The sequence below is a fragment of the Dicentrarchus labrax genome, unplaced genomic scaffold (assembly GCF_905237075.1).
Source record: "Dicentrarchus labrax unplaced genomic scaffold, dlabrax2021, whole genome shotgun sequence".
In the NCBI taxonomy this organism is placed as follows: Eukaryota; Metazoa; Chordata; class Actinopteri; family Moronidae; genus Dicentrarchus; species Dicentrarchus labrax.
This window is the reverse complement of record NW_026136714.1, coordinates 19,410,120-19,437,762: the sequence shown is the minus strand read 5'-3', so window position 1 is coordinate 19,437,762 and position 27,643 is coordinate 19,410,120. Positions and strand designations below refer to the sequence as shown.

Here is a 27,643-nt window from a genome sequence, read left to right as displayed (position 1 = left end):
AGGACCAGGTTTCTTTTGGCAACACAACCAGGTTTACTCCTTGTCAGAATAATCTAACAGGGTTATGATGCTGACATACGTCAAATTGAAACTGTATGATTTGAGTTGCCAGAGGCACTGCCACCTGTCGCTTGGCATCATCTCTCATCGTGGATGTTGATGATTGGATGTGGAGATACAAAGCTAAACTGCAATAAATATATTGAAAATGAATCTGGCTCTATCTGCTTGGGATAAAATTCATGTGAAAATGTATTTAATTTAATTCTGACGGAAAAGTCAAACCTCTTCTTTAACATAAACATAATAAAATGACTTGATGACACACACAGGAGGCCTGGATACACCTGTTTAAACGCACCCTGTTGAGTTTTGCCGTAAACAGAGTTATGTTTACACTCATAACATACTCATACACTCAAACAACATATTGTGTTGTTTGAGTGTATGAGTACATAGTACACAGTATGAGTGATAACATCTCGCAGTCTTCTGCTTTGCTATCTTTTGCTGGTGCGTTGCTTCTTTCTTGGTACGTTACTCCCAATAACTGTCAATGAGCAGAATAGTGAGTGACTGAAAAATTTTCAAATGCTTTTCAACAAGTCCTCCAAACTAAATGACAAAATACATTAATTGTAGATACTCTGTAGAACACATAGAAACACTTAGAGAATGAAACGTCATAAATTACTATGGCCGCAAGAGGGCTTTGTCACTAAATACATGTTGTTTTGGGGCACTTGCTTGCCTGGGTCCAAATCCTTCAAATCCACGCACTCCACCGAGTTGACTGTTTCTCTGGAAATGGAGTTGAGAATTCTGTATATGAGACAAGGCCTTTGCTGAAATTACTTTTCTTCTTGAAAGGACAATATCTCCCTTCATCCTTTGTTTGATGGAAATGACAAACCTTTTAAGTAAATGCTAGTTTCATTTACCATCACAAATTCACTTAATTTATGTGCAGGTCTACTGTAGCTAGCACCTGATGATTCTACATCTTCTTTCATCTGTTATCTGTTTGTTTTCTTATATTTCATGCTTTATGGCTATAATACTCTACATACTGTATTTTCCCTCCACAGCTGGGAGAAATGTATGCCAGCTCACACACACACACACACACACACACACACACACACACTCATGCACGTACATGTGCGTCCTCATCTGTGTTTTAGTCAATTGCAATATACAAAAAACAAAAAGACATTACTTGCAGGTGCTAGCAATTTACAAAAACCCAGTTAACCTTCCTGGTCAACATTTTACAACTAGTCTCTTCTTAATTTAGCAAAGCCAAATCTGAACTTTGTGTGAGAAGGTGCATTTGAAAGACCTTCTGCTACAGATTCTACCACCGTCACCAACTTTATATTCTGCAATCACACATGTAGAAAAAGAAGAAATTAAAGTGTGATCCAAAAACAAATGACGACAAATTAAATTTCATTTTTCAAGTGCACTCTGTCTTTGCTATTCATAGGTAATCAATGCTGATCTTTTAATTGATTAACTACAGATGTGTTAAATTAAGAATCAAAATCACTGATCCACTATCATTTAAGATTCATCCCATGCACGAAGTACTGTAGTTCTGAAGAGAGGGCGTACAAATCTTGATCTGCAGAAAATATGTTTGTTTAGTATAAATCCCCCAAAAATGACACATCATCATAATAGCAATTGCAATATTTATTAAAACGCAATGTGATGTTTTTACCATATTATGCAGCCCTACATGGATCCACACCATGCAAACAGGATACCACAGAGCATGTGTTCACAGCTCACTTAGATCACAAACAACGATCTGACTTGTTCTCTGGAGATGATCTTTTTCAATAAATCTGCACATATGATTCTAATGAAAGTGTAAGAAATTGATCACTGACCACTGACAAATATAGTTAAAGCTTTCTATGATGAACCACATGTTATTTATTATGCAACAAAATCACAACAAAGCCTTGATTTTGTATGTTAGCAGCAAACACACCATAGAAAGAATATAGGCACATACAGAAATAAAGTCTGAATTGTAAGGACAATTTATGGCATTTGACAGCTATGATGGCAGCTAGAGGTTATCAGAAAATGAATGGATGTGGTACAGGAGAAGAATACAGAATAAGAGAGATCCTGTGATCTTTGACATGTCTTCCTTATCAAAGAGAACATCATCTCCTGCAGAGTGATGTGAATACAGTGCTGTCAGAAAGAGATGAAAAACCTATTCTAGATTTAGAAAGTATTATTAGCTACATCAGGTTAATTTGTATTTTAAAAAACTGCCACATTATTGCCTTAAAACCCTTAGAAAGGTGTTATAAATGCATATCAGACAATATAAACCAAAAGTTCATGTGATTTCTTTTTGCCTTGCCTTGTTAACTTAAACATATTTGCAACAGGGATTTCCTCCTCGGCTTATTGTGTGTATTTATCTTGTACCTGCAGGCATTGCTCGCAAAGAGATTATAAATATTCTGTATGTCAGCATACATTGTCAGGCTGTAATGCAGTTTGCCTACCAATGTCCCAATTACCAACTCCTCACATACATTAGAATTCAGGGACAAGGTCCTCGGATTATCCAGCCTGAATTATTCCTGGCATTACACCGTAGCCACATCCTGCCACTTGTTTTTCCCTTTGTTTACCCTAAGCTCATCCCCCACCTTGATTGACTCCCAGCTCGCAGCTAAACAAATTCAACAAGACTGGCATGTTGACGGTGACTGAGCTCGGAAGCAAATACTGGATTAAACGAAAACCAATTCAGCATACCTCGGCCTAATTCACTGATTTAATGTATGCAAAAGTCAAGAAAGAAGAAGTTGAACATCCCAGAAATGAATGACCTATTAAAGCGCCTCTTCAGGTAGAGGTGGGATTCTGAAGTTGTGCAGACAAACTGACAGATGGATAATTGGACAAAAGCTGCAATTCTGTGTTCACTGTTCTCCAGTGTTGCTGTTTAATTCTGAGCATCTTGTGAACTATCTGAGGAGCTGAAAATGCCACAATGCTTCTTGTTAAGACGTGGAAAAGGCAAGCGGTGTGAAGAGTGCAGGTCTACCTTTAAAAACCAATGCCATGCAGGATTCTGCGTAATGAGACTAAGAGCTGACATTTTAATATTGATCAAAGCTGTTCCACAGCATGACGCACAACTGGTGATATTAAAGATATTTCTGTGTGTAAGACAACACTGTCTGCATCACTGTATGATGCTGTTATTTAAAAAAGACGGACTGTTTTTCATGCAGCTCTGTGGGATGAAAACTGGGCCAGCACAGCAAAGCTCTAATCAGTTCAGTCAATACTGGTTGCTTCAGAAATATTTTAAAGCTTTTAATCTAAGCTTGTCTATGATGAAAAAACAAGGTATAGAAAAGAGAACAGCTCATTAAATATCCACCTTGCTTAAATCTATAACAAAAAATAAACCAATGTATTACATGAATATCAAACAGAAACATTTTATAACAAAGCAAAAATCTTCCCGTCTCAATGAACAAGGTATTTCAGTAATCTGTGTCGACCAAAGGAAGTGCTGAGTTCTCATCAATTGAATGAAGGAAGACATGAGCAATTGGATACAGCTGTCCTGAAATAACTTTTCCATCTATCCTGAAAGCAGTGATATGATTAAAATTCTCAAACAAGCAGGGAAGAAAAGCGTAGAGAAACCTTTCAGCTCATTGCAAATGTATTTGATACCAGGCTGGGATGAGCTGAATCTAGTTATGCAGAATCTAGCATGTTGAATGTACCAAGGTATTAAACTGTGATAAATGATATTAATTTCGAGTGCCAGTTAAAACTGAATGGATTCATTGTTTTTTTCTACATTCATGTTAGTAAAGGTTCTCCATGCTGGGTCGGATTTCGGCCAATTGTTAAAGTCTAGTGTTAAATCATCCATACAATCAGATCAAACAAACGGATAGTGAGTAGACAAAAATCTTCATGACAGAAGCGCTGTCTCTTTGTCCTTCTCCTTATCCTCTCCAAATTTAACAGCAATCATTGAGATATGGGATAAGGGACAGGAAGACATTGTCATCCTTTGAGCCATGCAGCTAGAATTTGACTTTGTCCTGCTACATTTTTCAGATAAATTGTGTTTTTTGGTGATTCAGCAACAAATTGGCTGCATATATTTGGAAAGATTTTAGGTTAAGCCTCAGGGCATAAAAACAATACTGAGTCCAAATACGCCTACCAAAATGAAAATTGTCGTACGTATAATTTTGTTATTGAGGAGCACACACACCTCCAAAGCCCTCTAAACAGAAAGTGAGCTCAAGGAAGAATAATAGGGACCAAAATGTCATTAGAGCCCTTATGTTGTTACATCTCCGGTAGTTAGTGAGTCACATCTGTCACAGCAGACTGTCACAGTGACATTGCCTCCATGATACAGTTAGTACCGAATAATAGTATTTGTCTTGGTCCCCTGTGGAATTTTGGAGGATACCCAGGAATGTTTCTGAACAGAAGGACATGAGACTACCCTGTGGGTTGTTTATATTCAGGTCAACTTTAGTTATTTGTGAAAATATTTTTTTTCTTTTTAGTAATCAGACTGAGACTGCGGTACTGTGAACAGTTAGACAGAATGGGATTTGAAGACAGGATTCACCACAATATTGACAATCAATAAGAAATGTCATATCCAATCTACAGGCTCATACACTCTTTAATACTGACTGATGAAGCAGGAATGTTCCATAGGTCAGTGCTGTTAAATCATAGCTTGAGGGTAGCATCAATAAAGTCCAGGGGCCTCTAAAACGGACATATGATCAGTTCTGATCGAAAAGATCCACTGTGTAACATTTGGAGGATCTATTGGCAGAAACTGAATATAATATTAATACAGGTGTGTTTTAATTAGCATATAATAAAAATAAGTTGTGTTTTCCCTCCTGTCATTAGAATGAGCCGTTTTTATTTAAAGGCATCGTGGGTCGCCTTCCATGGAGTCCGCCATGTTGAACTGCCAAACCAAACAATACGCTGTAGATGAGGCCTTTCACGTTTCTTGCAAGTTTAGCGGCCACCATAATTTGTCCTATTCAGCCCATTCTCATTCCCAGGTCATCAAATGCAGATGCAAGTGGTGTTTATTTATTTGCAATCTGCAACTTCACTGCTAGATGCCCCTAAATTCTATATACTGGTCCTTTAAGTATGACTATGCACAGAAAACCACATAGATATAGTTATTTATAAAACCTTAGATAGACCTGCATAAGCAAGGTTTTTATGCCTTAGTATCTTTTATAAATCAAACGTAAGCACACCGTAATAAATGATCTTCGGACTAAGTTACAGTACAAATCTAAAAAAAAATGTATGAATGAGGCCAGATATATTTTTATCTCAGCGTGATTCATCATGTGTTAGCTGGACAAAAAGAAAAAAGAGAAAACAGCATTGTGGGGTTTTTTTTTTGTATAGTGAATTTCTCTCACTCACACAGAGACATCTCAATAAAGAAAAGTCATTTGAGCGGCTGCTGGATGAATAATTGAAGGACATACTAGAGTGATTATTTTATCTGGAGTAACATAATGTACCTATCAATAAATAAGATAACTGTGCAGCTTGACTATTTTAGGCCAGTGGTTAACACTGCTGCCTCACAGCGAGAACGCCATTGTCAATCGATCTGTCTGCATGAAATATGACGAACCCCCTCCTCACCAGCATTTTAGAAGAACTGAAACCAGAAGATCCACTAATGACTAATACATGCAAAAGATTTACTTAATATTAGTATGTAGTGTTCTTTGTTGGGAACCATTACTACTGAGCAGAGTATCATTGTCAGACACATTTCTTCTCAAAGAAAATTCAACATTATAATTGTATCTCTTCAGGGCTCTAAACATTATTAAAATAAAACCAAACCTGTGGAAATGAGTGTGTACAATTAATGTCAAGGAGGTTCAGATAAAATGGTCAATTGCTACTCTTACATGGCACTTGCTTTACCTAACAGGCAAGGCACTTCTCAATTTGACCCTCATTCAACAAGCCACAAAACTGATGGTTGTAGAGCTACCATTCAAGGCACTACCTGACTATTGAGAGCAATTTGGAGTTCAGCGTCTTGCTCAGAGACACTTTGACTTTTGGACAGGAGAAACCAGAAATTGAACCACCAATACTGTTTTCACATTATGTCAAAGATATCAGTGTATTGTGTTGCACAGATATACATGCTAACCCGTTATACCCAGCCTGTCTCGTTTTTGTAACACTTTGTATCTCAAGAGGCAATCATGAGTCACTGTGGCATCCAGTCTGCCCTTAGTTTTCTTGCCAGGTTTGGCTTCTGGCCTCCTCGGGGCTGACATAACCAGAGGTGGGACTGATTCCCTCTTGGTCTTCTAAGCTTCACATCCTCTGTCCCATGCCTGAACTCGCCATGTCTTCATCATCTCCCAGTCCTGGTCGCAGTATGGCCTCAATCAGTCCACTGAAGGCTGCTGACCTTGGTTCTGTTGCCAGTTCTGGTGTCGCATTCCTCACTGGTTCTCCCTCCCCCAGGCCTAAAAATCTCCTCCTCTCTGTGGTCCAAAGCCCCTACTCTGTTTTTCTATTAAAGATTTCATTTAATCTGCTGAATATGAGCGAGGTCAACCTCTGGTGAACTGATGTGTGGACCAAAGCATGCATGTGATTATCTGAACAGACCCGCATGAACAGTATTCACGCATCACATCACCTTCATCCAAACTACTTAAAAATTATCATCCAGGAATCTCTTTCACAAACAAAAAACATCAGTAAAATACTTCTCCAGCTGGAAATTATGTCTCTGTAAGATAGTCTGTAAGTCTGCAAGTCTGTAAGATAAAATGCCTTGTGGAAGATTATTTGGCAGCAATCCCCACAATTAGTATAAAAAACGTAGTGCAACAACTGGCACACTTTCACATTACGCAAGACTTGAAACTCTCCAAAAACTGCTCTGCCATCTCAAGTTTGGTTTCCCAGCAGAAGGGTTACTGATGGCACATTTTCTGCCACCCACTACTCTGTGTTATTCAGTATCAGAGGAAACAATGGCAGGTGTCTGACAGAGGCTCTAAACACAACTCTCAAAAAAGGGATCAAGAGTCCTGTGTTCCATCAGTTTAATATCCCCAACATCAGCCCCAGCCAAGCAGACACCACTCGTCTGCCAAAAAAAACATATGGGATTCAGCTGAAGGGCTCCAGTTTTTCAAAAACAGTCTCTTTCAGTTTAAACTTCTTAAGGAGGTCGGTATGAACTTGCTTTCGTTTAAAAAAAAAAAAAAAAAAAACTGAGGTACTGCAACATTGAAAAAAGGTCTGACTTCAGCCAGGACACTGCCACCTTTCACCCTCAGTGTTGTTCAAAGGTGTGTTTGCTTTCAAAAATGTGAGCAAACCTTCGTCATCATTACCTGCCATTTTCATCCCCAGCCTTTAAAGGAACTTTAAGGGGAAAAAAATACACAAGTTCATTTCTTGTGATTTGCAGGGGGTTATATTGATAGTCTTCAATCCCTTGGCAGAGAAGTAGAAACTATTTTTTGAGAAAGCTCAGCAATAATGAAGTCCACAATAACAACTAACAATAAATCATCGTATCAAATCTATGCCCATTTGCCTTCTGAAGTGTTTTTTAAAAAAAGAATAAAATAATAGAAAGTCAAAAACAAAAGATTACAGTTAATAAACTAAAATGGAGAGTTTTTGGTACAAGAGCAGAGCGGAGAAGGTTGAAACAGGCTGCACTTTGAGAAACAATATACAAAATTATTTTAGTTCAGCCTTTTTGTGCTGCTTCACCAAACAGAGCAAACATTTACAGACGGCTTTGAGGAGGCGGTGAGGAGTCCACACTTGGCTTAAAATAAAACCTCACGTTGGTGAATGGCTCTCAATGTCTGTCTGTAACGACAACAGAAAATGTGGGATTCTCTTAAGTTTATATAGGTCATGATTAAAAATGTTTCAACACATAAATATCAATAAAAAGCACCCCTGCAGTACACACTGAACTGAACCCTCGACTGCTGAGAAGAAAATTTTGAAGAAATAGCTTGGCTTTGCATATCTTGGTGTGCCTCCCCTCCTGTACCTCAAACCATATACCCAAACAGCTCTGGGGTCAAGCCTCTGCAACAAGCCTTGGCCAAGTCAACAAGGAACATTAAGAACTATTAGTGAATAAAACTCTTGTGCCTGACTACAGTTCACTGCAAAGAGGAACTGGCTCACTTTCTTTTTCTAATCAAATAGGATATTTTCTTTGCTTTTTTTTGCTCCACGGCAGCTCCAGATATGTCAGGAGCTGTGCACGTCCAAAATGCTCTTTTATGTCTCTAAGGCCAAAAGTTTAGGCCACTGAACACACATAGCTCTTAGCAAAATCTTATTTACTCATTTTGTCACTCTTCATGAATCTCAGCGTTGTAAACGTTTCCTCCAAGGCAAGTCTTGCCTGAGGGGTTTGAGGAGGAGCCATTAAACTGCCCAGATGGACTTGACAGCGAAGGATCAGGAGAGAGTTTTAGTTCAAATCTCCTCCAACAGGCAGGGCTTTTGCTCTGAAAGGATACTGATGCATTACCCATCAGGCCTACAGTGTGTTTACACTTGTGAGTCTCACATGACACAGACACAGCAGTGCCTCACCCTTTTTGGCTGGCAGAGCTGATTATGCAACATGACACACATTAAGAGGTGGCCAAGTTTTACAGAGCCGCTAGCGAGGTAAAGGTTAATAGCAACAGTCAGACATGCGGTTCTCAGGTCAGCTCTTCCTCCGTCTGTCTGTGTCTGTCAAACGGTCGGTCCGACTGCCAAGGACCGCTAGAAAAAGAAAAAAAAAATTTCTCCTTCATGCAACACAGGGTAAGAGAAGGTTTTTGTTCCAGCTGTCCTGCTTCATGGAAACAAATGAGTGAGGCTAACACAGTATTTCATGGTTGCTTTAAGGTATTTCCAGGCAGCTTACAGTTTGTTTGTCAAGATGAAATAAAAGCTGGTACTTTGTGGCACATAGTTGTATTTCATGCTGCAGCCGAAAGGGCACAAAAGTCCAATCTTTTTCCCCTCTGACACGTGACACAGATCTGATGTTCCGTAACCAGCAGGAATTGGAAAAAATCTGTATGCAGTTCTGAACCACATGTATATACAGGCACCAAATCAAACTGATTTCTATTTGAACGCTCAAGCCACAATCTGCCAGCAGAGACATTTACTAATAAATATCTGCCTCTAGACCAGATAATTACTGTGTATATACATATTACAGCTGTAGCATGTGTGTTGAGTGTCAATATTCATGCCTATATCACATTTACATTGTTTGACTCCTGAACAGCTCAATTAAGAAAATACAGTTTGCAATAGAGCTTTTGTTAACACTTGGATAGCCCACCCACAGATACTTTATAGAGTATTTGTAACATTTCAACAGTGTATAAAGTATATATGACAACTCATGCCTAACCAAGGTCTTTTTTGTGCCTAATCCTAACTAAATCTTAACCATACTGGTGTGATATCAGAACATGGCTATAAGCTGGTGAAATGTTAAACAGACTCTAAACTATCCAAAAATAGTGTTACTGAGCTTTTCCCTAAAGGTTTTCTGTGGTATTTTGTAAATTGTACACAGGTTCAAGGTATATATGTCATTTTATAACATGATTACTATAGTGCATAAAGTGAAACTGAATTTAAAATTTATATTTATTTATAACCTTCTTGACCTTGTGTGACAAAATAATCAGTTTCAGTACCAGTTAACAAATATCTTTTACCTCACATATTACCAAACCTAACTGTGTTAGTAGAGTGTTTTCAACAGGTAAAAAAATGACATAATGAGCTACAACAAATAAAGGATCAGAATTAGATCCAGTTTTATACAGTTGATACCCATCAAGTAAACAAGGCTTCTATCTGCCTCAATATAAACAACAAGTGTAACAAACTGCATAATTAATCTAAGAAAACATATTATTCAAACTATTACAGTTAAGCTGAGCAAACATTTACATGTCACATGCTCACAATGACAATGCTAACATGATGATGTTTAGGAATAATGAGGCTTATGGGAATCTCATTATGTTGCATTATCAGATTGAAATTTTGACCCTATAATGGCACTATGAAAGTCAGGGGATCACCAAAGCCGATTCATCCTCTGGGAACCATGAATGTCTGTACCAAGCTTCAAGGTAATCCATCTAATAGTTGTTCAGATATTTCAGTCTGAACCAAAGTGTTTATCATTGCCAAAACATACATAAAAGCTTAGCACAAATGGTATTTAGGCTACATCGTAATGCCTTTAAAATTCCGGACACACCATAAGTGAGATGTGGTTTACACTCATTCCTTATCTGCAAATGTTTCCTTTCAACATCCCAGACGTGTGGTACATCCCAAAGAACATATTAAGAGTCATCCAAAATAACTAATCAACACCAGCCCTGCATCAATTTAACAACTCAACTCAAGCTCACTGTAACACATTTCAATGTTTGCCTCTGAAGGCTGCTTATTTTAATTAAAAGTTTGTTTTTGAGGTCTGGGGCTCTATTACCGGAGCATGTAATTTATAACAACGTGAGGGAGTTACTCATCTCAAACCAGTTGTAGGAAGAGAACATTAAATCATACCCTTCGATCATTTTTCCCAGCTCTGCATAGCTGGACAAAAAACAGATACAGAGATTATGTCCTGAGTCCTTCAGTCTAAAAATACATTAGACATGAGAAGCTTCCCCTCTCTGCATTTCTCCAAAACTCCACAATAAAATATCTGCAGTATGTGAACTATCACCTCTGTGACAAGGGAACCCTGTGAGCACATGAGGAGAGACCAGATATGAACTTGGAGTCACGTTGTGGGAGGAGGAGGATGGAAATGATACAGTATACGTCCACTTCTGACATCTTGAGGTCAGTCACATTCCTTCGTTGTTGGCTCTAATGCCTTTTTTTCACTTTGTGCTGTATGCTTCATCACATGAAAAAGAAACAAAGCTCACATAACCAACCATCCTCAGCTGAGTGGGTCCTTCTGTCTGTTTATGATGGACGCACTGTACTTGTAAAACTACCGTCCTTTAAAAGAAAAAACCTTCTTACAGACCAGATGTGTTTCTAGCATCAAACACTGTCATTATATCCCATAAACGGAAGCAAATACCTTCACAAAGCCCATATTTCAAAAAGCAGTGACAAAGTTAAAAAGACAGTCCATGTTTTAAAGATTTCAGACGTACATAAGCTTATATGTATCATTTCAAACCAAGACATAAGCACTGGCATCGTTTTCATGCAAATCAGAGATAATTCACAGAAGGCCATGATTTCAAATGCATCTGAATTGTTTTTGCAATTGCAACATTCAAAAAAGTTTGTTTTTGATCCGTATTTTACTAAATCTTTTCAGAAAAGATTATCTTGACCATGTTAACATATTACCAGCCAATGTTTAGCCTTTGGGATTGCCAGTACAAAAAAAGGTTACATGAATATGAATATGTATGCAGGACTGAAGAAAAAGATCAAACAATGCCCATTATAATGCTTTAATCAACTACTTGCCTCGACAATATATGTATCAAGACATGAGATTTTTTTCAGTTTTCAGTTTCAGTTATTTTTTAGTATGCAATTGGAACATTAAAAATATGTCATCTTTCTTCTTTCTCCTTTCAAGTAATCTAGTAATCCATCAGTGTAATCAATCTTTGAGAATTTTAGGTACAAAGTCAACTAAGTTCCAAACAGTGATAAACGTGTGTAGGTTCAAGAGTAGTCTAGGGTGCTAAAGGGTTAAACATCAGTAACATTACAAATTTGTCAGAGCTTGTGTCATACTTTGCTTTTACTTTCTCTGTTGCTTTGGCTCACAGTCATACTTTAAAAATGTATGATTCAGGATTTTTAGAAATCATAAATCATTAGAGTGAACTTGACAAATAAATAGGCTAATAAGCTGACAGATTCTGCTTAGCACCATATTTCAATGAGCCCTCCAACATGACCCCGATAGATTAATTTCTGCTCCACACAAAACCGAGCTCAGTGCTGATATATTTAATCTGATTTTGACGAGAAACCCCTCTGCCTGGTTTCTCTGACATACATGCAACATGAAGGTAGTCTCCCACACAGGCCAGCAAAGATCACCCTCGCTTCACCCCCACGCTGCTACTGCTACTGCTGAAGCAGAGGAAGTATCTGCCTCATAAGCATTTAGCAGTCAGGCTGCCTGCCTGCCTCCAGTAAATTCTTCCAGACAGCAGCCTGGCTATAATTAAGAAACAGTAAAACACACACCTAGCGAGGGTTAGGGCTACCACTTGAGATCAAAGACCACTGGCCCTCAACAACAGGGTTTTTCATCAGCAACCACTGGTTTGGTGAGTGTTTGATCTTGGGTTATGCAGTTCTGCATGCTTTGCATTTAGGCTGCAAAAATGTGAAGAGAAAAGATGATCGTGTTCTGCGTTAGAGCAAGACCAAATGGTAAAGGTACCCAATATAGTATATAAAGTATATTTAGATATAATATAAAGATACAATCCTTTTCTGGTTGTCACTGATTGTTTTACTTAAAAAACAACCCAGTTCTTCAAAAGGGGAAGCAGGTCTTATTTAGACTAATTTACATCCAATCTTATGCCCCAGGTTTTACCTTTTTGTGATTTACACTAAGTCTTCATGTGATGTTGACAGTTTGCCTCAGGAGTTTAGTGAAGAGAGGAAAAGAACAAATGAGCTGCTGGCTCCGTGCCCAAAAAACATGAAATGGTCCAACCCGGTCTCACTCCCAAGTTATCAAATACTGCAGCTTGGTGAGTGACCCTCCACTTCAAAATATGAAGCTGTCGATTTCCCTCTAGCATCATTTGTGGATACTGTTGAAGTCAGGTGAAGTAGTATTAACAGCAAGAAAGTCCACATATTGAGGAGGTGGGGTGGATGGATGGTCCAAACAAACACAGGACCAACCCCAGGACACCACTGTTCGTGAAACCAAAAATACATTTCTTTTAAGTAGCATACATAAGTTAGAGTCATATAGCAGAGGGCCACTGACCAAGTACAAAGCAGTATGTGGCGAGTTAAGATTGTGAACATGTTGTGTGGTTGCATCGTGAGAGGCTCTGACCCAGACGTCAAGCCATCACAACCTGGCCCTTGTCAGAGTCGCTCAAACCCTCACTCTGCCTATTTTTCCTGCTTCTAACACATCAACATTAAGGACAAAATGTCCACTTGCTGCCTGATATATCCCACCCACTGACAGGTGCCATGATAACAACATCAGTGTTATGCACCTCACCTGTCATTGCTCATAATGCTATGGATGATCGGTGCACGGTCCTTTTGGATTTCACAGATTTCCAACCAAATATAACCCACTTCCTTTAAAAGGCAAATCACTTTAAACTGATTACACATATTGTAATATGTGCCTGCAAATCCCAAATTTGATACTGCTGTAACAAGAAACTAATGATCACATTTTACCATAAATGAAGTCCTGTGATGCTGACAGCTCCAGAAATACTTCCAGTAATAAACAATGAGGAAATAAAGAGTCCCTTTTAAGTGAGCACAAAAGAAGAAATGGTCACACTACAGTGTTTGTACTGCCAACAGTATTTCTAAAATTGGTTTTAACTCATTTTTGCACAAAAATAAACTTTTCTAAAAGGCAGGTCAGGTGAAAATGGCCCAGATTTTATTTTAGTGTTTGATTTTCATATCCCATCATATCCAAATGAGTCCCTTAATGCAAGTAAAAATACAAGTATTTGCAAAGTACAACTACTTTTGAATTCAGACTTCAGACTGTTATTGATGGTTTTTGTCTTTTGGCTTTTTATATATATATAAGACAAACACTGATATAATGGTCCACTGTAGTGTGATATCATACAGTACAGTGTTGTATGCAACAGTAGTCTTTTCAGATCAGCCTTCTACTGGGCAAAGCGACTGACCCTTTGATGACTGTTGGCATCTTCAAAGTGACATCCTGCCACAACAGTATTTACAAAGCAAAACTCTCACATCCTGTGTGGCCCCCTCTCAGGCCTGAATCTCCTGCAAGGTTCAGCTATAAATGTCTTGGAGAGACAGAATCAGCCCAAGTGATGAACTGCTTCCTCCCGCTCCAATCAAAGGAAATGGCCAAATCCTGCAGTGTATGGGAGTGACTTAAAGGTCAGACTGGCACTGCATGTATTTAGGACATGTGCTTGACTGCCAATGTAATATTTTTAGAGATTATATTTAGGAGTTCATACAGGGATGCTGCAGTTGGTCTCTTCAGAAAGAATGAAGTAAAGAGGTTAGACATTTCAGGCCTTTTATGCCTTTATTTGATAGTGACAGGAAAGGGGAGAGAGAGAGAGGGGATGACATGCAGTAAATGGCTGCCAGCCAGAATCGAACCCAAGCCACTGCCATAAGGACTCAGCCTATATGGGGCGCACACTCAACCAGGTGAGCTGCTGGGCACCCTGAGCTTTTTCCCTCTTCAATAAAACTCAGGGACAGGACATTAGCGAGCTAGGCTAGCTAGCTTCCATTTTCTGAACTCTCAGTTTTCTGCCGCTATTTTGTTCAGTTTGATTTAGTGTCAACTTCATTACACATACATAGCTTGATGATGCAATGAGAGAAACGTGAACTCCATTACATTTTGTATCCAAAGACAAAATTATATTAACATTATATTATAATAATATGATAATAATACACTGATTGACAGTCAGTACAATATTAAAATTTCTCAGGGGCAGAGCTGAGGCCTCAGGGGGGAAAAAAAACAGGATTTAATAATGGCATCAAACCTACACTTTCAATGAGTCATGCAGCGAGGTGTAATTCATATTCTGATTCTTTTGTCTATATACTCCCACTTAGTCAATTAACTACAAATTGTCCTTTAATATCTTCTCTACAGAGCTGTCTGTCAGGCAGCAACATCATAAAATAATTTTTAGATGAATGACAGTGTGTCAGAAATATTAAATGTGATTCATTAGGATGCTGCAATTTACCTTCTGTTAAAAATGCTGCATTCACATGGATTCAGACAGACAGCAGACAGATGGCAGACAGTACTGTGTGGAAGGGCCTTCCTCATGGTGATGTCGTATTGTTTACGAAGACTGGAATAAATATATTAAATACAATTTTTTAGTGAATATTATTTTATGTAATTGATTAATTATTAGTCCCTCACTGTCCAGATTGTCCATGTTTTCTTCTTGTGTGAGGGAGCTATGCAACATCTGGTTTTAAATACCTGAACTCTGATGAGGAGGTTTACACATTATTTTTTTAGCTTTTGAGATTTTAAAAGTCCCATGATAGTAGTCTTAGGTCCCGTAACGTAATCTACTTCCTGTCAAAATAGATTGCTTGAGTGGAACAACAAAGAAGTATCAATCCGAAGTGTTATTATTTACAATTGGTTCGAAATAGAAAAACTCTATTATTTCATACAAGCAGCGAAAGTATGATTTTGATAATCAATTAAATGTTTTTGTAAAGCAAAATGGAAAAATTTCAAATGTGAATAGTTGTTGTTTTTCCTTGTGGTACATTGAATATCTTTGGGCTTTGGACTTTACATTTGACAAACCAAGAAATACGAAGACATCAACTAGGATTCTGGGAAACTGTGATGTGCATGTTTCTTTTCTTTTTTTTGTGACTTTTCCGAGAACAACGACTCATTTACTGGGGAAGTTTGAGGTCTGTTTACTGGGAAGTTCAAGAGCCTGTTTCATGGGATCTTCAGTCATCTTTCATTTGGACTGATGCCACTTTCTTTATTCCTGCCTCACTCCAAAACTGTTTTTACACCATGTTTTTTCCAGATCTTATTTTGCAACTTTCAGTTTCCCTAAGTTATGGAACCTTTAAAAAAAAAAATAATTTTAATGCTATTTATTACAGACTTTTATGGTGTGTTTACTGCAGCTCTTATTAGCTGGAGATTGTAATTATTTGAATGAATTGGAAAAATATGACTGACTGATTTTGCTTGTATGTGTAAAAGCACATTATAACTAAAGTGTTATGTAATATAATCGTTTAAGGTCATTCACAAAAAAGGTCATAAAAAAAGATTTCCTATATTGTATATAAGAGTTCTCATTTCAGTCTGCTCAGTGAGAGGAAATACTGTATGTTGTGTCTGACATCATATGATGGTAGAATCAAGTTTCATGCAAAACCCAAAACAATACCTGTCCGCTCTGTTCTTGTGAATCAACCTCTTTACATTTTCCAAGGAAGCAACCTTTTTTTCATGCAAATCTCCTCTCATCACCTTGAAAAACACAGGTCAACATCACACACTCACTTCAGTTTTTACTGGCCAGCAACACTATCAAAACCTCACACTCCCACGTCGGCCTGTGAGAATCTTTCTCTACAAATGTGCTGCCTTGTTACAAGTGTTGTGATGTGAAGGGACTAAAGTGAACCCCTGCAGAGCAGAATCAAATCATAGGGATACACACACATATCTAAGAAAATGCAGACTGTCAGGCTTTGCATTCATGTTTCATGATTTAAGTGAAAGTCCACGAGGAGCTCTTGCACACTATCATCATAGCCATATATCATGTGCTGCCTTTTGATATGCAACAGTAAAGGTTTCTCTTGATATTGTAGCCAGGTTTGAGCATACCTTTACAACTAAATACCAGTGTAATCTTAAACTCTATCAGTCAGTTATAGTTTAGTCGAACAGATTAAATGGCAAGGCGCACTGAGATACAATAAATTCAGTGAAGAGACGTCATCCCTTGAAACCAACCCTGAATTTATGCTACTAGCAAGTACTGTCTGTGCAGCCACAGTCTGATGCAGCTTATACCTCCATGCGATCCATAGAACGTTTTCACAGCAGCCATTCTATTGCATTGACATGAAATAGTAAGGTAAATACAGGTGCTACTAATACTAACTACTAATTAAGGTTCTGGTCCCTTTAGTGTAGCAGAGCCTTTCCAGTGAGCCAACATGCACAATAGCAGCACCCTGACTCTGTCTGACCTGAATGGATCAAAGCCTTAATTAGTATAATTGGTAACGTTTGTCTGTGTTTAGCCATCTATTTCAAATCAATATGGCCACTGTAAAAAGGGTCTTTTGTCATCCAAAACTCATGCTAACATGCTCACAGTGACAACATGTTGATGTTTGGCAGGTATAATCTTTACCATGTTCAGCATCTTAGTTCAGCGTGTTAGTATGCTAAAAGTAGCTACTTAGCACAAAAACACAAAAAACTGTGTACTCTAATTATGGCATTATTATTGTCATTGGATTTGCAGATATTTGGTAAAAAAAGGTAGTGTTATACAAAATACTGGACAAACTGACCAGATAATGGGGCAAGGAGAAAAGTCAGAGACTCAGAGACAGTAAATGGACTGTTCTTGTATAGCGCCTGTCTAGTCTTTCGACCACTCAAAACGCTGTAACACTACATTCCACATTCACACGATTGGCAAAGGCCATCACAAACAGAAGCCATCTCATTTATCCACATTCATATGCAATAGGAGTGTCCTGCTCTACCCCCTGAGCCACAGTCGCCCTATGTGTAAATGTGAAATTTCATGGCAATCCAGCTTATAGTTTCAGAGATATTTCACTCAAACTCAGAAATGTCAACCTGCTGGTGGCAGCAGAGAGAAAGACAGGTCAGTCACCAAAGTCAGTATGATTCATTGTCTAGGAACCATTAATATTTGTACAATATTTTGTGCCACTCCATCTGGTTGATGTGAAAATATTTCAGTGGTGAATTTGGCCAGCTAGATCGGATATTCTAGTCTGGTTCATAGTGATAGATTGACAGACAACCATCGTTGTGATGAACTCAGTAAATGTAGTTTAGTCTAAATTTACTGAGTTTACATTCTATAATTGCTGGTCACATGCTTCTGTAGCTTACATTGCATTAGAGAGTAATCCATTATGTTGTGTTCAATGCTCTGATGAAGGCTTCATTCTGAAACATTTTGCGATTTGTTGTAAATTAAATTCATAAAATGATTAAGGCATGAGATATTTTGGGGAAAACAAACACTGCAGCTCAACAGAATTTCAGTGCAAGAGTAGCGCACCTGCAAATCCTGGCTACAGACAGTACTTCATTGTTGGTTCAGTTTCTTCAGCAGAATGCTATTAATAATAAAAATATAAGGTAACACTAGCTTTATCTTTTAATCAAGTTGATTCTGAAGGCCTATCAGGAGTCATAAGTTGCAGTACATCCTTTGTGTTGCTTAAAAACAACTCAAAGGATGTTTCTGGAGCAGAGAACTTCATTTGAAGGTCTTTGGGTTTGGCTAACTGAGCCTTTGAGCCGAGAGACCTTTTGTTGGCCTACTCTGGGAGATTCTGGCCCAGGTCATTCCCCAATTACTGCTCAAGTGTTTTATGAGGGGTGATGGGAAGGATAGGACTGCAGACTTTTGCGGAGCACAAAGGGAACTCGTGTTTTATGTTGGGAAGGGGTTGGGGGGGAAGTCCGTTGGGTTTGTGGTTGCAATGGATGGCCACTCACCCATGACAAACTTCTGTACAAAAAGCTATTCTGTCTACCCGCCTGAAGAATATCTCCAAGAACAATGTGCTGTAAAAATGCCGAATGCTGACGTAAAGAACGGCTACCTTCAGGAGTTACGGACATCTTAAATCCATTAGTGTCAGTTGATAAGGTCATGGCTCTTTTGTAATGAAAAGACAGGGTTTGAGGGGTTTGGGCAGCAAAGAGCTTTATGGATGAGCAGGACTTACCAGTCCGTCACAGTTGTTAATGGCAACCGCAGCCCCGGGGACGTCTGTGATGTCACCGATAAATGTGCAGTCTGTCTTTAGCAGCTCACGTCGCAGTATCCTCTCCGTCCCAGTGGTGGGTTCAGTCTGGTTGGCGCCTTTACTGGCATCACCACCAGCGCTGACACTGACGTTCCTGAAGTCTTCGACCTCATCGTGCCACTCCACCATAGCACCTGGCGCCACCAGCTTGTTGTTTGGACGCAGACGGAGGTGGAACTCCTTCCCAAATGCAGAGATGTTGAAGAAAAGTTTCTGTTCAGATTCACCAGATGAAAACACTTCCCTCTTGACTCGCTGCTTGTGAGTAGCAGAGAGCAGGTGTGACAGGTAGTGTCCATGAGAGTCGGTGCTGAAGGGAGTGACGAGGCCATATTCCTTCAGCCGGCTCCTCAGCTGGTCTGTAAAACCACACAATGACATGAGATCTTTTCTTTTCCAGAGAGCAGGACAAATAAAAACACACTACTGTATGGTTGCAAAACCTTGTTCAGTCTCTTTTCATTCATTCAAGTTTTCATGTGATGTGAGGAGGATATAACGCTTTGAATTGTGTGGGTGCATGCAGCAGAGCCCTACTGTGTTGTGCTTGTGTTTTATTGTGCTTGTCTTTTCTCTCAAAAAATAGTAAATGAAAAATACCAACCATCACAAGTTCCCAGAGTCAGTCTTTAAATAGCTTGTTATGTCTGACCAACAGTCCAAAACCCAATGATATTCAATTTACAACTATATAAAAACAGAGAAAAAGAGAAATCCTTCACATTTGAGATGCTGGTCCTACGGAATGTTTGGTATTTTTGCTTAATAAATGACTAATTATGAATTATTTATATAAATTATTGATTAATTTTCTGGCAACTGATATTCTAATCAACAAATCGATTCAGTACAAGATCAGGTCTCTCCTGCAGCTCGAGTCTATTTTACTTTACTTGAAACCATAGAATTAGCACAATGCTACACACATATTCAGAATTTCATCTAGACTATTGCCAATGATTGTTTTGATGATTTCTAGAAGTTCTTGAGTAGCTGTTGGTGCCTTTTGATGTCCAAAGTAAATACCTAGCTAAAATATGCATCCTATACTGGATGGTAATCAATATCATCTTGGCATAGTGCTTCATTTGCCCTCAGGCCCTTGTTCATTGGCTAATTTGTGGTCAACTCAGTTGTACAAGGAAATCTGTGGGGCTTGAAACACTCTCATTTTAAAGGAAATTTCCACCCAGGCTTGGTTTGCTTTTCCAAATGTGTGCAATGGCAGACACATTCAAAATGTTTTGGTTGGTTTTGGTTGGAAAAAAATGTAACATGAATATTGAAACCTTGTAATTATCTTGTAGGTTTTGACAAGATGACATTTAAACAGGTGTCAATGGCGAAACTCAAATTACACCTCTGAGAAAATGACATGCTTTACAAATCATAGTGTGCACGCTCTGGACAAAATAAAAAACTCGTTTTTGAGAAAGAAAACATAAAGATATCTTTCAGCCAATTTGGTGCTGATACAGATGAAATGACACATTAATCTGTGAGGGATGAAAGCAGTTTGATCATAGAAAATTTGTAAGGTTTACACAGATAAGAAAACACTGAGCACTGTCAGAGCTCTACAACCAATGCAAAGTGGCACGAGTCTGCTTTTGAACATTAAAAAACATAAAAGGCCTTTTTAGAGGGAAAATACCTCACAGTTACATCAAGTTCACTTTACTCTTTCTGCAAACATGAATGGCACAGAGCTAGTTGTTTGATACTGATGTGTGAAAAGGTTATGCACCATGTGTGTGCCTGATGTAAGTTTAGATAGAGTATTTCTCCAGTCCACGGGATTAAAAAGTTATAGAATAAAATGGGTCAAAGAGTAGTCAAGAATTAGCACCGTTGATTAGTAAGTATTTGAATAGTAAGGTTTCACTGCTTAATCCTCAGGAGGCCCAGGGTATAATCTCAAGAGCCATTACTCCTACTTAGAGAAAAGAGAGCAGATTTATGTATTTCTACTACTCTCTTTAGAACTACAACACAGGTGCAATTTAATATTTTCTTAAAAACTTCAAACAACAATAATAATTTAAGATTTTCATAAAAGCAAAACCCATTTTGAAACTATTTATAGTCAACACTTTTTCTGCAGTAGCCACTGAATGCATTTCCATTTAGTATTTATCTCAGTACATTTTATCAGTAGTAGCAGAGCTATCCCCACACTGGGTTCTGATTGCCTACCTAAGGATTTACAGGAAAGCGGTGCATGCATAAAATCAGCTCAATTTTATGTCACTGATAACAGCTTAACAGTTTACTGTTCACACTCTTTACACATTACAGGCTGCCCCTCAGCAAGGTAACCAACTTTACTTTGCCCTATTGTTGTGTGGAAGATGTGCAGCATGAATTTCACCGACTTCTTCATTAAGATCATGTGAGTTTGTCTGGCTGCTCTGTCAACAACATACACTAGCTGTGCTTCTGTTGTATTCCTGACAAAGCAGATGCTAGGAGTGTTTTTTGCGGTATGAAGCTGCAATTGCGGTTACTAATCTTCTGAAGGATTACATCTACAATAATTTATCCCTCAAAAACTCTAATCTTAGTTTACCTTCATCAGGACTTTGTTTTGTTTTTACATTTGATTGACAGTAGCAACATACGTACGCAAACAACCCAACAACTGTCATCACATTTATTTCATATGTTGCTGAATCCTGATTGATTGCACAATCCTGATCCGCACCCACCCAAAACAGTGAGAGGAGTGGACGAAGACACGAATCCAGAAATCCTTCATGATAAATGACGAAAAACCACTCTAACTTTGGAAGATAAAAGTGTGTTTCTGTATAACCTAATTGCTCTAAGAGGACTAAGAAGCTCACTGAAATATATTTTCAGGGCCTTTAAATTCTTTTTATGACCTATTAATCCATAAAAGTTTAGAAAAAAGAAGAGTAAAAGCTTACTTTTCAAAGAGTACAAATGTTCTGACAAGCTGAATAATCCTCAAAACAGACACAATTGCTCACAATTTTAAGTGAAAGAAATATAGAATGAAACCATTCAATAAATAGCAAAAGCAGGCAGCACTTACAGTCCACACGTTATTTTTCTAAACGGTCATCCACTCCAAGGCCCATCCTTCAATGTGTCACCAAATAAACTAAACAAAATGATTCTGCACTATAATAGTTCAAAGTAAATTCAAAATGTACTTACAGTATTGTTTTATTTCTTAGTCTATTCAGAGTGATGCATTCTGTTAAGGGAAGGAAGGTTTTCCACTTTACCCATTGACTTCTATGTTCACAGAAGTCACTAGTCGTGTTGTCAGAACATTAGGCAGCTTATTACGACATAAACTGTTGAGAGGGTTATTGGTAAAGTTAGGGCTGTGGAGAGTTTAATTTTATTGAATCATTCTCAAAGATTGAATAGTTAGCAACTTGATTTGGTTTTTTTAATCTTAACATCTCAAGTCTTGGTTACTGGGGATGAAACAGCATTGAAAATGTTCCAAACAAGATATTAAACGTGCAACCTGAAAGAATGATTAGCAATTTCAAATAAATGGCTAAAATGGTATCTGACTTTTGATTTGCTTTTGATTTTTTTGATTTGTTGCAGCTTTAACACAGCACACCCTCAGTGGAGACATCAGCATCAGATACAAATAATAGGAATGAAGTAGAGTTATATCTATCCCTTCCAAGGTTATCCGTCAAAGTTCATTTGTTTGTTGGCGAGATTTCTGCCATTAGTCAAGGATTAGGGGATTAGTTTTTGAGGCAGACGGCGCCACCATGTGGTCATATATACAGCGCATTACATTGTGACTCCTGAACTATGAGGTTTGGATGCAGAACTTTATCTTTCATCCTTTGGTGCAAGACAAATATTTAAGTAGAAACTGTTTTTTCACCAGTCCTACAAATTTCATTTAACCTTATTTTGGCATGCCCAAATTAGACAAACCATACCATTTTCCATTAATAACAAAATGATTGTGGAGGTTGCTTGTTTGACATAAACTATGACAACTCCTGAATGCATTGTGCAGTTGTAACCAGATGGTGAATAGAGCAAGCAATCCTGCCTAATTCGATGGAATTTCACCTATGGATGGTGCTACCTCATCAAAATACATTTAAATAACTACAAGACAGTGGACATTAGTCCTAATTTAGGCCTAATGTTACTGAACAGAATTGAATTTAGTTGGGTTATTCCTGTAGCTAATGTACTTAAATGAAGATCTGGATGTGGATTTTTCTGTTTGATTTCCTTTCTCTCTTTTGTCTTTCTTGTTTTATTATCATTATCTGTTGTTGTCAAATATCGACTTAAAGGTCTAAAAGAAAGTGAATTGCTTAATTAAACTGATTGGTCAATTAAAGCCCTGTCAGACTACACTCAGCAAAGCAAAGTTTGTGTGCTGGTTTGGCAGAGACAGTGTGGAAACAAAGACTAAAATCGGCATCCCTTACTACAAGTACAACCGCTGGTCTATTTTCTATTGTGAGTGAGGAAATGAGTCTCTCTGCCTCTGCTATGATGGATTTGTCAGTCTGTGTGATTGCTGAACACTGGTGCAAAATGGCAATACTCCAAAGACACTCTTCTTTGATTCTTTGGTTCTCTGATTGTGAGGGTCTGACACTAAATGCTGATATTTATTGTTGAAGTTTTAACTCACTTGTACAGAATATGTTATGTATTAAACCAGCTAAAAAAAACACATATTTATATCTCAGTGCAACATCTGCTTGGCCAGTTGTCCAAATAACTTGAGTGGAGAAAGTATTCACTTATTTTCATATAGAGAATGAAGGGTCGCTGAATGGTTTGATGAGTACAAAACCAATGTGAATCATATGCTATGGCCTTCACAGTCACCAACCACTGGGATACTTTGGGAAACTGTTCTGCAGGCTTGTGGTGGCCTTACTAAGACATTTTATTTGGTTTTGTCCCTTAATTTGTCACCAATCTGTCTGGACACCAGTACATCTTTACACACCACGCTGATCTCAAAGAACTAGAGCTGACAAAGTCTGGCTGATGCATCACCTCAACTTGAAAACATGTGAACTTGAACACACCACAAATACTTTAGCCAACAAGAGGAAAGAACAAAAACAAACCAACCATTTCACTCCACCATGAATATGATTACACTGGCTCATAGCGTGCTTAAGGTCTCACTATTCAAACAAACTTGTTTGCAAGATGTGTCACCTGACCACGTCTAAAAGCAAAAGTGTTTTGTAATTGTCCTGAATTTGAAGGCAGGACAAAAAGGGGAGCTGGAGATGTATGTTTAAACCCTGAATACGTTCAGCACTCCTGGCTAGTCCCGGTGTGAAATGGCCATGATTATCGGATAACTTCTCGGATGCAGTTGCTCAACTCCAAGGTCAGACAAGTATGGGTTGAGTTGGATATTAGATTATATTCAATCATGGATCCTCACTTAAGTTGAAGCATACAGAGGCTTTTAGAGCTCTGAAACACCCAGTTGCCTTAAAAGAACTAGTGCCGACAATCAAAAGCTTGTGAACAAACCACTTTCGTTAGCCGACATGAGACCTCTACACAACTGGCCAATCACTACTTAAAATGGGCATGATTGCTGGATTGTCTGACGCTGATTCCACAGCCGAAAGGTGGTTTCAGACGCTGCAATTCTCTCTGACAAACAATTGTGCGAGAATACTTAGTCATTCAGATTTCAATTAAGAATATGACAAAATGTCCCAATTTAAGCAGCTTTGCAAGAATATTTTTGGTTACTTATCCCAAACCTGTCTTACATTTTTCTGTGAGGTTTGCTCATATGAGTGTTCCAAATGATATTCTCCAAACAACAAAGGCTTGCTCCTTTCAACCTGATGAATAACACCTGTCATAGGATGGAATCATTGGCATAGTCAATGCCCCAAAAATGACCATATAATTGCATTGTTTCCCTTCAGTTTGCTAAAGATAACCGTTCATCCTAAAGCAAAAGCTTGGATCAACTTAAGAGATAGATTATAGACTATTATACAGTAGCAGATGGTACGCCGTCAGGTGCAACAGACAGCAACTTGCCATACCATATGCGTTCATTTTTTATGCCATAATATGCCAATAAAATCTTAATCATCAAATTAGTGTGAAAAACGGCAGTCGATCTGTTCATGACTAACAGGTCTGTAACCTTTGTGAACTTTTAATAAAACTCTAAATGGGAAAAAATTGGTGAATTTGACAAGTTCTCATAAATCACTTAGGAACAAAATGTGTTTGTACAATTTGCGTGAGGCCTATCGACTTTAACTTATTGAAGAAGAGAAGTTGGAGGACAAACGTTAAGAGAAACCACACTAATGGGTAAAATAACTGTTTTACAAGGCTGATAATGACCAAGAAGAGCCAACTACAGGCGACGGGCAACCACAAACGCCCACGGCCGTCCAACTGGCAGCTGTCATCTTGCTGTGTGAGGGCCCTTGAGGTGTTCAGAAGATAAAGACGGGAGTAAAGGGATCCTACGTGGACACTGTTGCAGCTCACTTGTTTCTTAACCTCAGAATGGATAACAGATGTGCAGGATTTAGAAGTGGAATTTTCTTTCCTGTATAACAAAGCCCTTGAAGCAGTTCGCTCATGTAATATAAGTGTGTGTGTGTGTGTGTGTGTGTGTGAGAGAGAGAGAGAGTTGGAGGACTGTGTGTGTGTGTGTGTGTGTGTGTGTTCAGGGGGAATGGTGGGGTGGCAGCAGAGGGTAGAGGAGGGGGTGTATTACAGAGCTCCTCACACACAGACTCCCCTCCCACTTTGATCTCAGTGCACCAAGGTTGTCCTCCTGAGTTTTCATCAGTGCTTGGAGGAAAATCGCTTCCACTCTCTCACAACAAACATCTAATTATTAACAAGAACAAATAAATAGGACTTACCCTCTCTATCTACTTCACCAGCCTGTAAGAGGGAAAGAGAATCTCGTTAAATGCGGCACAAGCCAGAAGGGAATCATAATCTGAGATGTCAAGCAACAACAACACTACTGCCCTGCAGCAGTTTACTGTAGGCTGAGCTGCTTGTAAAAAAAATAAAATAACAAAAATGCCTCTATTTTACATGGCTTATGTAACAGACTAAACTCATGCGTGTGCGGGGTCAACATGTATTTCACAGAGGAAGCAGTGTGCGCATTCACAGAGCCAAGCGTTAAAGTTTTGGACACACTTTGTCGGCCCACTTTTTCCGCTATGAAGCGGCGTTTCACTTCATAATAACGGGGAGCAGTCTGAGAGGCAATATTGCGCACACTTACTGAGTAAAATGAGGCAACTGTGAAGCGATACAGACACTTACCTTGTCAGCTGAAGTCAATACAAATCCTAAAAGTAGTAACGCTAGTGACAGGACAGCCATCACGAGTCTTAAATGATAAAGAGAAACTTTATCCCAACGTAAAAAAAAAATATTGAAGTAAAGAAAAGAAAAACTCGAGAAAAGAAAAAAGCTCTCTACGCAAGCGTGACCCGGCTCATTCAAAAAAGGGATCAAAGTGGATGTGCAGACTGTGCCTGTTTCAGTTAAAAACGAAAACACACAAGTAGTTAAAAGTTTCATTAAAGGAGAAGTGAGGCGAGTTGCGACACTTTTGTCAGTCAGTCAGTGTTTGTTTTTTTCTGTTGACTGAGTTTCTAGAAAGTTTTGGTGGAGTTAGTTAGTAGGACATCCCGTCTGCCGCTGGCCGGACAGAGCTCCAGTGTGAAGCTCTTGCAACCTGGCACTTGGCTCCCTGGCTAATAAACTGCAAGACCAGCCCTGCGTGACGTCACTCTGCCCTTTCTTCGAGCGTGAACACATGGAGGGAGTGAGGAGGAGGAGGAACACCCCCCTCCTGAACCTCATCCCGGGACAGGATGAGACAGAAGGCTCAACATGAATGCTGCTAAATGTGTAACTTTATTCTAACCCACAGTGGTGGAAGAAGTATTCAGATCCTTTACTTAGCCTAAAGGTCCAGGGTGTAACATTTAGGAGGGTCTATTGGCAGAAATGGATGATAATATTCATAAGTATGTTTTTCTTAGTGTATAACAACTTGAATGCTGGAACTGTTGTGTTTCTGTCACCTTAGAATGAGACGTTGTTGATGCCGTGGCTCACTTTCCAGAGTTATTGTAGTTTTGTATTTTTTATTAGTTTTTATGTTGTTTCCAGAGTGTGTTCACTTGTTTCAGTTTTGTTTTGTTTTTATTAGTTTTAGTGTTTTGGGGTTGTTTTTATAATAGGGGGGGGGGGTCATTTGTCAGGGGCAAGATTTAAGAAGTTCAGAATAGGTACAAAGACACTGGTTCATGTAGACCTCCCGGTCTCAATAAACAAATAAGTGTATCAATGCCATTTACTACATTTATAGTTTTGTTTTAGTTAACTATAATATCTTTGGAGAGAATAAACATTGGCTGTAGATATAGTTTGCAGCCATTGTCGTCTCCTACACACTTCTCAGCCCGTTCTCATTCCCAGGTCTTCATATACAGACGCAAATTGTGTTCAGTGAGTTGCAATCTGCAACTTCACCACTAGATGCCATTAAATCATACACACTGGTCCTTTGAGTAAAAGTATCAATAGCAACAATGTCACTACAAGTAACAGCCCTGCTTTCAAAACCTTACTTAGTAAAAGTATTATCAGCAACATTGTTATTTCTCATATTGACTAGTTT

At 38.6% G+C, this 27,643-nt stretch overlaps 1 protein-coding gene across 2 annotated transcripts in view; it reads right to left on the bottom strand.

The window, feature by feature from the left end:
- adamts3 (ADAM metallopeptidase with thrombospondin type 1 motif, 3) overlaps positions 1-26,681 on the bottom strand; it is a 144,519-nt gene extending 117,838 nt beyond the window's left edge. For both annotated transcript variants that reach the window (XM_051421696.1, XM_051421697.1), the window contains exons 1-3: positions 26,275-26,681; positions 25,857-25,878; positions 18,871-19,310 (exon numbers count right to left, since the gene is read on the bottom strand). In XM_051421696.1, coding sequence (XP_051277656.1) covers positions 18,871-19,310; positions 25,857-25,878; positions 26,275-26,535 — 723 coding nt within the window. In that variant the 5' untranslated portion in view covers positions 26,536-26,681. The remainder of the gene's footprint in view (positions 1-18,870; positions 19,311-25,856; positions 25,879-26,274) is intronic.
- Between the last annotated feature and the right edge of the window lie 962 nt (positions 26,682-27,643).